This window comes from Cottoperca gobio, chromosome 11 (assembly GCF_900634415.1).
Source record: "Cottoperca gobio chromosome 11, fCotGob3.1, whole genome shotgun sequence".
Lineage (NCBI taxonomy): Eukaryota > Metazoa > Chordata > Actinopteri > Perciformes > Bovichtidae > Cottoperca > Cottoperca gobio.
Window position 1 is genome coordinate 5,830,825 of NC_041365.1, and position 12,961 is coordinate 5,843,785.

At 40.7% G+C, this 12,961-nt stretch overlaps 1 protein-coding gene across 4 annotated transcripts in view; it reads left to right on the forward strand.

Annotated features, from left to right (window-relative positions):
• Window positions 1-12,961, forward strand: part of elmo1 (engulfment and cell motility 1 (ced-12 homolog, C. elegans)) — a 104,926-nt gene that overhangs the window by 64,439 nt on the left and 27,526 nt on the right. For 3 of the 4 annotated variants that reach the window (XM_029442744.1, XM_029442742.1, XM_029442743.1), the window contains one exon: window positions 6,452-6,588. In XM_029442744.1, coding sequence (XP_029298604.1) covers window positions 6,452-6,588 — 137 coding nt within the window. Of the gene's footprint in view, window positions 1-6,451; window positions 6,589-11,051; window positions 11,481-12,961 lie in introns of those variants that run through there. The other variant, XM_029442745.1, reaches the window with a different exon arrangement.

Here is a 12,961-nt window from a genome sequence, read left to right on the forward strand (position 1 = left end):
TAGTATGGAAGAGAATATAGAATATAGATATATATAGATAACTAGATATATATAGATGTATATATGATGAATGTATAGTATATATTTATATATATCATTATAGTGTTTATAGTATATACATATATATACATATATATGTATATAGATGTATAGTGGTTAGTTATATATATATATAATTATGAATATATATATATATATGAGTGTATCGTATAGTATACTATATATATATATTATAATATATATATATATATATATATATATATATATATATATATATATATAATATGTGTGTGTGTATAATATATATATTCTATATATATCTATAATTATATATATATATGAGGGTGTGGAGTATATATATCATATATATATATATAGATATAATATATGTGTTGTTATATATATATAATATATATCTATATTATATATATTATATATATATAGATATTTTATTAGATTATAGTTATTGTATATATATGTGAATAATATATATGTGGTATATATATGGATATGGATATAGTGTGTATATATATGTATTATTAGTATATTAGTGTATGATATATGATATATATGGTAGTATATATAATATATTAATAATGTATATATATATGTATGATTATATATATATTATATATATGTGTATTAGTTATGTATATGTATATATATATAGATATATATATAATTAAATATATGATATAGAATGTATATGTAAGGATAATGAGATATTATATATGATATATCTATATAGTATATAGATGTATAATATTATATATATGATATATATAATATTATATATATATAATATGAGTATATATATTATAGGATATATATATATATATATGTATATGATATATGTAATTATATATATATATATATATATATATAATATGCGCGCATCACCACTATCTGTGGTGTTGATTGCTGTTGCATGAGAACTACACCGTCAGCTGGCGAAGTCATCCAGCCGGCTGTGGTTTACATCTTTGTGTACCTGCTGCCTTGGCATCCTGCAAACAGTGAGTGGACCGGAAAGATGGTGTCGAGGCTGCTCACTGGACACACACACACACACACACACACACACACACACTCCCCTTGTCACAGTTGGACATCAGAGCATGCTGGTATTGTAATTATAGTGAGGATGACACTTATTGCTGTTTATTCATCATGTGGCAAAGCTACAAGGTGACTCTGGTGGTCTTTTCGCTTACTTTGTGCACACTCATGAACACAAATACACTTTGGACCTTGACAGATGCCAGGGTGTCATTCAGCCTCTTGTCTCGCTCTCTGTCTCTCTCCGTCTCTGTCTGTCTCTCTCTGTCTCTGTCTCTCTGTCTCTGTCTCTCTGTCTCTCTCTGTCTCTCTCTCTCTCTCTCTCTCCTCTCTCTCTCTCTGTCTCTCTCTGTCTCTCTCCGTCTCTGTCTCTGTCTCTCTCCGTCTCTGTCTCTCTGTCTCTCTCTGTCTCTCTCTGTCTCTGTCTGTTTCTCTCTCTGTCTCTGTTTCTCTCTCTGTCTCTGTCTCTGTTTCTCTCTCTGTCTCTCTCTGTCTCTCTCTCTCTCTCTCTCTCTCTCTGTCTCTGTCTCTCTCTGTCTCTCTCTCTCTTCCCTGTCTCTGTCTCTCTCTCTTTGGTCTCTCTCGTTCTCTGTCTCCTCTCCGTCTCTGTCTCTCTCTCTGTCTCTCTCTCTGTATCTCTGTCTCTGTCTCTCTCGTGTCTCTGTCTCTCCTCTGTCTCTCCTCCCCCCCCACACTCCTTTAAACACATGCGCACAAACTGACATACACTTTTAACAGACATGCTTAGTCACCTCTCTTCTCTAGGACTCATCTGGTGGCCAATTGAGTAATTAGTTCTGAGTTGACGTCAGAGCCCTCGCGTTGAATGGACTTTGATCAGAGCCTGTCAGGCAACAGCTGTCCCACACTCAGTCACGCTTGCACTCACATACACATAATCCAAGTCACCTCGGGAAGATGACCGTGACCCTTGACCTCAGCCCAGCCACATATCATATATTGCAGGAGATGGATAGAACTGACTTAAAACTCTTCTCTGCCCACTGCAACATTATCTCCCACTTGGCAACTTGGCAACTTCCCAAGTGTCAATAAACTTGTTGCAACATGGCTGCAAAGCTACCATCGCTGGCAGTTACATGTACCTAAAATCCAATGTTAGTTTTTATACAATCGATTCAGCTAATTAATTCAGCTAAGCATTAGCGTCTGGCTCTGCATCAGAAACATCGTCCCTGTTGTGTGCAAACTTTTTAAATTCTGATGGGTTTTTTTACCTAACTGAAAGTTGATACCTCAAATCCCTCTCTTCCGAACAGGTTTCGTGACCCTTTGAGCTAAAAATGAGTAATTCTGAGCACTTTGTTTGCCCAAGAGAGGCCTGGCAACAGGATAGTAATGTTAGTGGGGAAGAATAGTGTATTAGTCAAAATAAACTAAAATAAAGCATCCTCAAGCAACACATACTCCCTCGAGTTGTGTAGTAGTTCTTGCACTATGTCTGATCACAACAAAAGCAAACACTAAATCAGATCTCTTTGTCATTATTTTGTCGTGACATATGGTCACAAAGTAGTGTACTGTAACCATAAAAATGTTGTTCTGATGATACACATGGGGCATATGGTCCGGCTTAACCTAAACTGGTCATCCCAGTGTCCTGTTACCTACTTTATGGGTGGTACAGGCACTGAACATCTGGCTGTGCAGATGGATACAAAGAAAACCCATTACAGGCCATTTTCCATCCATCTAAACGGTCTGCTGTGGACCTATATGCTCGGCCAAAGAGTGTGGTTTAAAGAGAGTTCATCTGCTCTGCCGTTACGTGGCTGCGACTGTGACTCATCCACCGAGAAGTGTCCGACTCCTCAGGCACTTGATGTGTCCAGTCGCCCACCCCATCTCTATGACCATGTAGCCTGCCTGTGGGAGAGAAGGCTGTTCCTCAGTAGAAAGGAAGGAAGGTAGAGAAGTTTTACATAACCTGTCTCAACTAATAGATAGATAGATAGATAGTAGAAATGAGCTGGTAGAATACAGCGAAACTCATAAAGAAGACATGTGATGCTGCACTGCTCTCTTTGGTCACCTGTCAATCAGTGATTGCACAGGAAACCTACTTTACACTGTGTCTGAATTCACTTTCTGATTCACTTCAATCCCTAGTTTACTGAAAGTGAGCGGTACATTCAGGTTTCAAACACTGACGGGTATAGTGTAATGCACTTTTGCCCTGACCTTGTGTTATCCTCATTCATCTGTATATACAGGGCACTAACGGTATGTAAGGAAAATAAATGGATACAGCTCATGACGTCACTGCTGAAGACAGAATATGAAACAATAGCTTCTCAGGCGAAAGACCTCTTAATTAATCTGAATGTATGTCTTCTATATCTTGAGTGATACTTCAAGTCCCACTCTTTATCTCCCTAAATTAAGATGCTGTTATGAGAGTCCCTAATGTAAAAAACAGTAATGACAGTTTGTGTTATTGAAAGAAGTTTCCTAATGGCTCCATGTTACCAGACACACACACACACACACACACACACACACACACACACACACACACACACACACACACACGCACACGATGACTGCAGTCAGACCCGGATTAAGGTCGTGTGTTGCCAAGCTCTATGTTTCTTTTTTTTCTTCAGCACAGCCAATCCAGCTACTACAGCAAGCCCCGTCAGTCAGTGTGATGGGTGCTGCAGTTTTTCATTGTATCATTGTGTCAGAATAATGCTGAAGCATCACTTTGGAAGAAGAAGAAAAAAACAAGGCCGATTTTAAGACTAGTAAGGCTTAAAGCAATAGTTACCTAATCACAGTAACATGACTTTGCACTCTCTCAGTGCATTCTCCGTTCAGGGGGATTATTTTGAGTGCATTTGTGCGGTAGTGAAAATGATTCAGACGTGACATTTCAGCGAGCTGGAGGAAAGCAGCTGAAAAAAGAAGCACTGAATTGTTGATTTGGACTATTCTTCTGCAGAAACTATACTTTCAAATAGCTGGTAATTGTTGAAGCTTCAATAAAATATAGTACAGTCTGTAAGTATTGGGATAGTAATGTTTCCCTCTTATGTTTCTGACTTTTAGCTTTAATTTGCGCAAGTTTGCAATGAACCATTGAACTTGTAGCCCTTTTTATACATACCCCCAAGGGTAAACATTACATGTCTTTGAGTCATTATAAATGAGGTGTGATCTAATATTTTCCCCAGAGAAATACAAGTAATACACCATCACACTGTTGTGTTTTCATCTCAAGAGTTTGCCAAAATGCAGAGCAGCTTTGCAGAGATTTCCCCTTTTTGAAATGATTTCCTCAGCATGGATGAATTATGTTTGTTTGATAAAATATTTAGTGATTCACATTCTGTAACCATTTGGGTAAGTTTGTAATAAGAGTATTACAATGCACAACACTGTTTGAGAACTATTTTGAGCATCAACCCACTAAAATGTTGTTTTTTTGCCTCATCGCTGCGCTGCTTCAGGTCATGCTGAGCCCTGTTAGAAGCAATAAAACTGTCTGCGACTCAGCATGCCTCACGAAACCTGAGGATGGAGAAATTTCTGCAGAGCCACATGAGACTGCTTACTGTCTGTATCCCCCAAATAAGCCTTGACATGTAATTCCCCTCACCTTGCCACCTCAGGGCTCCGTTGGTCCTATCAATAAACAGCCCATTTAGCTCAGAGGTCACTCCAAACTTCAACCTCCCAAACGACTTTTACCTGTCGGCCTAAAGGGTATTTGACTTTTTTGAATTCACCCTTTCTTTTTCATCTTTTCTTGTTATTTCTTCTCCTGTCCCCAAGGGCTATGTACTGTTGACTAAGCAGCCAGTCAGCATCTGTTTTGGCTCACCTCCATTAGTTTCCTGATTGACTACCGGCACTGGTAGCCCATCCCCCCTGGATTTCTCCACCTCGCCCTCCCCTTAATCTCACCATCCATCGCTCCAAATCAAGGCTCAAGTCGCTGTGCCTGTGGCCTGCGGGCATCACTCATTATACTGTGAAGTTTCAATTGCTGCCTGACCCCTTCCATCCAATTTCATGGCTGCTCGTGGTGGGCCAGTGCCCCTGCTGCTCTGAAACTCTTTAAATGAACCAACCCACTTGTCTCACCAAGAGGACGAGAGGGAGACAAATTTAGTTCAAATGAATGTCAAGCCTTGTTATTGTACCTCTTGGTTAATATGATTTAGGCACTCAAGAGCCCTGACTTTGCCTCTTTCCTCTCATTCTTATTTCAAACACACCATTACACCGATAGTCGGGATTGAAACGCTTCTGTTCACTGAAAATAAACCACCTCTGGTTTTGGAAAATGAAAAAATCTCAATTAATCCAGTTGGAATAGTGTTTGCTGGTCACAATTTGTCTCCAAGGGGTATTTCTGTGTTTTAAGTTGATGAGGAGTTACATTTTCAATAACACACAGCCTTGTTCGTTTGGGAACCGTGTCTCACTCTCAGGGCTGTGTCTTTAAACAAACTAAAACTAAACACGTCAACTTCATGCCATGTCTGTATCAGATCTCTCATTAGCAGTCCTTCACATTTGGTATTACTCTATACTCTGTCTTATATAATATGAATCTAGAGTACACAAGCCTGATGAAATATTCATTGAAGCTAAAGTGCCAGAATGATCATGTATGATCATTAAACATTTGTCACTTTAAGTGAAATGCAGAACCTTTCAGCAGCAGTTATTTGATGATTTCATCTGTAACATTTTCTAGCTAAGTGATGTTTACCTGCAGTAGCGGTGTGTGTGTGGGCCGCTTGGCCCTGTGGTTGTGGTGCATTAGTCAGGTGTTCAGGTCCCAGCGAGGGGCCGCATTCCTTCAGGCCCAATTGCATATTTATAGATTCAAGCTCACCATATGGCATGAGTTGCTCAACGGAGGAGAGAGGTCAAATGTAAATGATCCCTTAGCTGACCAACTGGCTGTTCTTTTATCTATTTGTTGTGCATGTGGACATTTAGTGGATATGAATCGGGATCAGGCCTTTTGGGATTCGATTTATTGCGCTCTAAGTAAGAGGGTGCAGTGATAACATCAACAAAAATCCAGATCACATGCGTCACTGATAAAGTGGTTTACGTGTGCTAAATTTATACCACTCATGTTTCACTGTCCTTCATGTATTATAGATCAACATTAAGGCCCCCGAGAAATAAAACACAGGAATTAGCTTAAAGGTTGAATGTGTAATTCTGAGCCATCTACTCCAAATAAATAAGGAGCAGTATTTCACCTCTAAACTGGGTCCATACAATCTCTATCCATCAAATGCTAAAAAAAAAAGAGCTAACAGGCTAAATTAACTGCTCTCAGCTTTCATTTAAACTCTTGCTGTACAGTAGTAGGTGACAACTTTTCTCTCTCTTGTGTCTACAGCCAGTGAAAACTGCCACGACTTCCACCCCATGTTCTTCACCCACGATCGATCCTTTGAAGAATTCTTCTGCATCTGCATCCAGTTGCTCAACAAAACCTGGAAAGAGATGAGAGCCACAAGCGAAGACTTCAACAAGGTACACTGCGTGTGTGTGTTTTTGGGAGATGGGAGGTTGATATGAATAAGAAACCTCACTGTGTCCCATTTCTACTCTACATTCTGTTTATAACTAGGTTTTGAGTCTTAAACTGGGAAAGTGCCAAAATGAAGTACACTTGATGCCAGTGTGCACACTAGATGTGTTTGATTTTTGATTATGGACTTCTCACAGCTGGAAAAAGTTGAACAGTACAGATATATTTTGTACAATAGATGTAATGTGAATAAGCTCTGTGTGTGTGTGTGAGAGATCTATATTTTTGAAGAATTTGGCAATGGTGCCATTTCATTGGACAGTATGACGTATAAATCATGGAATATTTCATCTCCAGATATAGATATACACGGTCTTATGACAGTTTCCTAACATGGGTTTCAAACTTAAGTAAATCCAAAATGACACCTAATAGATGATGACACCAAGGACAAAACTGTGTTTTCACAGAATTAAGGTGAACTTCATACAGAACAGTAGGATAGTAGACACATGGCAGAGCAGTAGGATTTGTGCCGTGCTTCATTGAATTGGTGTTGTAGACACCGGCAGGAAGCACAGTCCCTCAGCTCCCTCTTTCTTACAATAGTATTAATCGTATCTCAAGTTCTGATAGTTATTAGAATGGCATTGCCAAGAGTCACCATGCAAATAGTCAGCCTGATTAAGGTGCATAGACATGGAAATGTTTTTTTCCTGTTTGCTCGGATGCTTTAAGCGTTTCTTTTTTAAGGGTGCAGATTGAGAGGTAACTGCACACACATCTCAAGAGGCTTTATACAATTTGAATTGTTCCTATTTTGTTTTTTTTCGGATATGAAACATTAGCTTCCTCTATTAGCTGAGCCGCTGATTAAGCTACTACATCTTCATTTGGAGCTCGATGGAGTCTGGATGAAGATGATAAACATACTGTAAACTTGAGTCGGCTCACGCAGGAAATACGTGTGTGTGTGTGTGTGTGTGTGTGTGTGTGTGTGTGTGTGTGTGTGTGTGTGTGTGTGTGTGCACTGCCAGACGGTGATAGTAATGAGGTGTTTATGACAAATATCGTATGTTGTGTATTCAATTGAGCATCAGATGTAGCAGTCGGCAGATGCCGTATCCCTTTTCCCTGATTTGTCAAACAAATTATGATTATGTTATGATGTCAAATACCCCTGTGTCCAAGATGTGGTCTGAATCCTTTGCTCATATTTACTGGCTTTGATCAGCATTGAAACGGTTCCTCGCACATGAATGAGTCGGTCCTCACCTCTACATTTGCTCTTCTGGTCCAATATGTCACGCTACTATAAATGCACACATTCTGCGCTTCACCAAAGTGACACTGTAATTGCTTATTCAGCCTGCAGCATCCAGGAAATTAAATATCAAGAGTTTGCACATCCTATTTGTGTTTGTGAATGGAGGGATGGTTCCTGTGCATAAATGAAGTGATGCTGGAGTTGCATTATCCTCTGTTATTTCACTATAAGTCAAATGATGGAAGACAGCCAAGTAGGTTTTGTGAACTATTGCATTGAAACATTGATCGGATGCAAGATTGTGAATAAAGTCTGGCTCTCAACTTTCCGAAAGGGAAATAACTAAGTGATTGTAAAAAGTGTTGTTTTTTGACTGCAGGAGGCTATAAATGGAGAATCAGATTGTAGACCAGATGGAAAATGAAGTCATTGTTTGTAGCCGTTCAGTCTATTGAAGTCCTCCCCATTTATATGTGTTTCTACTTTTGCCACTCACTTAAAGAACTTAGTGGACTCACTTCTGAGTATAATTTTATTTTTGGTTTAGTGGATTTAGAGATAAAACATTTTCGTGTGACGCAGGATCATTTGGGATGTTTGTCTGATGATATAAATGTTGTAATGATGAACTGAATCTTTAGTTATTTAACGGTAGATACACCAGCAGTGATGGGACCCTCTCTAACAGGCTTGAAATGACTACCACATCTCATGTTCAGCTGAATTTAGAGTTAATCTTGGGGGAGAACTCAACACACACCTCCACTAGCGAGTGATCCTAATATCCAATCCCATCCTTCACACCCCTCCCTTGAAGGCGAGAGTCGGTTTCGATTGAGTTGGGATAGATGATGCTTCCCTTCCCTCTCCCCTCTTTCCTCCACGACCTCATCTTTCATCACACGGTACCTTGGGAGTTTGAAAATTCAGCAGCAGCTTGTCGATATTAAGACTGTTTGGTCTCGAGGGCTTCCTATCAGCTAAATGGTGCGTGCGGAGCTCTGTGCTTCCAGACTCTAATGCTGAGTGTCTCAGTTTCTATCCGCTTTGAACTTAGAAGCACTCTGGAGACATCAGCCCCTCTGATGATGTCTGAAAGTTGTCATTTTTCACCAAATTCTGGGTAGAAACTGAGTTGTTTATCTATAACTGAAATGGTCATCGACTGCACATTTCATAAAACTAGAAGATGGAGAGAAGGAAGATTTCCTGAATAGGCACACCGGGGAAGCTCAGTGTAAATCCCACTAAATCCTGAGCATTAGCATGAGCAAATACAAATAGCAAAATGTTAGTAATGATAAAAAGAAAAGTGCCTTAGGTGTCTTGTGAAGAGAGTAGTTAAATGAGAGGATAAACGAAAATCAACATTTAAAGTCACAGTGAAAGAGCACATAGTGTGTCTTTAGCTTCCCTTCTGTGATGTATGTCCGTGTGATACTAAACATGTGGGGTCTAATTACTAACGTGGGATTTGATCAAATCGTTCAGATTAGATTGTACAAAAACTTGAAGGAATTAAACAGCGACTTTACACAAAGGTTAAAACATTTAGGAAAGTTTAGATGAATAATGTCGAAGAGGATACTGATTTGTATTAACAGTAAGTGCTGACTCGCCTAATGATGGATGGTGCAGGCAACCGAGGCTAGGATCAGTAATGCATAACAGTAATGCTGTCCATCCCACTTTCACTGATTTGAAGCACAGTTATTGTCCTTTTAACTGCAACCAATTGATCATTCAAACTGACTTGTTGAACTCTGTATTTGAGCTGCTTCGTCTCAGGCAATCAGTCATGTCATTGATTATTGGGGTCGACTAAGAAATTAGATTATTTATTTTTTTATGGTGTCTTGATGAAGAATGAGTCGTAAGTAGTATTTACTCATCAGTAGAAAAGGATAGTCAAAATAATATGCGTTGGTGTTTGGTTAACTACAATCCGCTTTGTGCTGTAGAAGTCTATAATTGTAATGTGTAAATGTAAATTCAATGCCACATTTAATTTCTCATGTGCATACTGTATATGAGGATGTATCCTCTGCTGGGTGTGTGGAAGGATAATAAGCTGCATCAAGGATAATCCTGAGGGCGTCCACTTCAAAACGCGTCTAGTTGTTCAGCTAGATTTCCCTGCAGCTCCCACAGTCGCTGCCAGACACTGACGGTACTGAGTTTTCTGAGGTGTGGAATACGAAAACACCTCGTTTGGGTTTTATCGATGTGTGCGGTGTTGTGGCCTTCAAGTGTGTGAGCATTTCTTAAAAGCTGAAGGCTCTCCCAGCCGCTGGCTCTTCATGGCTGGCTGAGCATCTGCCTTGTGTACACGCACACACACACACACACACACACACACACCGGCTCGTACATTAATTTATGATCATTATAGACAAAGGCGCACAGGCTTAAATTAAGCTTAAAAACACTGTGGCACTGAAGCCCCCCCCACACACGCAAACACACACACACACACACACACACACACACACACACACACACACACACACACACACACACACACACACACACACACCATGTTAGAGCCAATACAGTATATATTCTATCTTGTTTGCTTTCAGAATATAGTGTTTAGTTAAAAAAGATGTGTGTGTTTAATGGAGGAGAGTCTGATGCTCCGAGGGCACAGCTCCGACCGTCAGGCAACCGTTTCCCCTGTTTCCATAGCAACCTCTGCCCAATTACCGCTGCTGCGCTGCACTACTCTGGCTTTGTTTCGGTAAGATGGAGCCACTTCTCCGCTGCCTGTGCACACGCTTGTGTTTATTGGTGTGAGTGCTTGTGTGCGTCTATCAGAGAATCTTTCTTTAACGCTGCCTTTCGTCTCTTCATCCAAGCGCCTGTGCTGAGAGCTTCTCGTCCTCCACCTCCCCACCGGAGGAAACAAACAAGCCTCCATCTCTCGCTGCACAGGCGCTTGGAGAGAAAAAAAATCCCTCACTGCTGTAGCGGCTTGCAGCCACTCACCATACCCCTCCTCCTTCTTCTCCTACTCTTCTCTCATCCCTCCCTCCCCCTCCATCCAAACCTCTCTCCCCCCCCCCTTTCACACACACTTATCATGTGATCCACTTGCTGAACCATCATTGGTGTCTCTGATCGTGGCGTGTGTCCAATCAGGGCATAAGCCCGGAGATCAACATAAGCGGAGCAGAGCAGGCTTTCTGATGCTTTTACAGTCACAGAGGGAGGGAGGAAAGCAGATAGAGAGGCACACAGAAATATCATAATAGAGGGGACAGAGTTAAATAAGAAAGAGTGTGTTGTGTTTTTGTTTTTGTTTTGTTTTATTCAAGGGAATATGCTAAAAGAGAGAATCAAACAGGAAACCTGAAGGAACACATAGCCAAGAAAGGAAAAGGCAGAAGGAGAAGGTGCACAAGCTGTGTTGACAGACGAGTCTTCTCTTATTGTGGCTAACGCTAAAGCTAACTGTCCACAATCAGCTATACCGCTCCTCCAAGAAGCCATCTGCTTCATCCATCCATCCTTCCATCCATCCCTGTCTCCCGTTGGGCGCTAAAAACTCCTTCTCTGGCAAAGCACGAGGATTCACCAGTCACTGTGGAGAGTATCGCACCACACTTGGAAACATGGAGGTGACATGTAAGTACTAAGAATGGGAAAGAGAAATAGAGAGAGAGAGTGGTTTTTCAATTAGCATGGATGGATGGAGCAAGGGGAGGTGGTAGTAAAGGAGGAAGAGGGACTTGTTTGTGTTGTTGCCTGGCTGCGGAGGAGGAGGAGGATGGGAGGGAGGAAAAGAAAAGGCAGGGATGGAGAAGATGGGACAGGGGCAGAGCGGAAGAGAAAGAGGAGGGACAGATGGGGCCATGTAGACTCGGCGAGGCGTAAGCAGGTTAGACAAGGACCCAGATCAGAGCCTTTTCATTAACACACACACATAATCTGCTAGATTACAATTTCACCCTTAGCAACACACACACGCACATCTACATGCACGCGTACACACCTAGCCCCCCCTTGCAACTCCAGGGATCGTGAGTGTGTGTCGTGGGGGGTTGGGCTTTGTTGTTGTGAATGGGATTACTCCATCACCAGCACTCACCGTTTGTCACCAGAATTCGATGCCACTACTACTGATCTCGTGCACACAGTCTTTCAGTCTTGGATGAGCTTCAACCGGTGTTTTAGCCAGAGGAGTTTGACACCGGATGAGAGTGGGGGTCAGCTCCGGACTGCAGAGCAGGACTCTGTGAAATACTGCCAGAACCTGATTTCACTTTGTTTTGGACAATACACAGTAGAATTATTTCCACTTACGGTGCTTTTAAACTTGGCTTTGTACAGAGGGACTCAGTCTTGGCTGCTCGGTGACATACTACATTACATTTTACTGAATAGTTTAGTAATAAATCAGTCGATTGACAAGAGTGCTGAATGAATTAGTCATTCCTCAAGAAAAATGTTTGCTTGTTCCAGTTTCTCAAATGCATAGATGTGTTTCCTTTCTCTGCATTACAATATATTTATTATGATATGAAAATGTGACTTGGGTTTTGGAATGGTTGTTTTTCAGTATTTTCTGATTAATCTAAAAACATAAATGACATCTAAATGATTTTAGGAATAGTTTGATGTTTTCTGAAGGAGTTAGATGAGAAGTTCAACGTCACTCTTGTGTTAGCACAGCTCGGAGACAGTTTAGCATAAAAACAGGAAAAGGAGAAACTAGTTTAGTTCTGTCCAAAGGTGGAAGCGTCCACCTCCCAGAACCTTTTAAAACTTACTCAGTAACATGTAGAAAAACCAAAGTGTAAAAATGACCTCTTGGGGTTTCACCAGGGTGCTGGACTATACCTCGGCGGGGCCAGGCTAGTTTCCAGTCTTTATGCTACCCAAGTCGGGTCAGATCTGAGAATGGTATCAATCTTCTCCTCTAACTCTCTGCAAGAAAGCTAGCAAGCATATTTTCCAAAATGTTAAACTATTCCTTTGACCCTCGTGTTGTCCTCGGGTCATTCTGACCCCAAATGAAATCTATTGCCATCAAAATGTTTTTTTATTCATCAAATGGTCTGAAAATAATATGGGTCGTTCAATACTATGCTCTTCACGATTCAAAT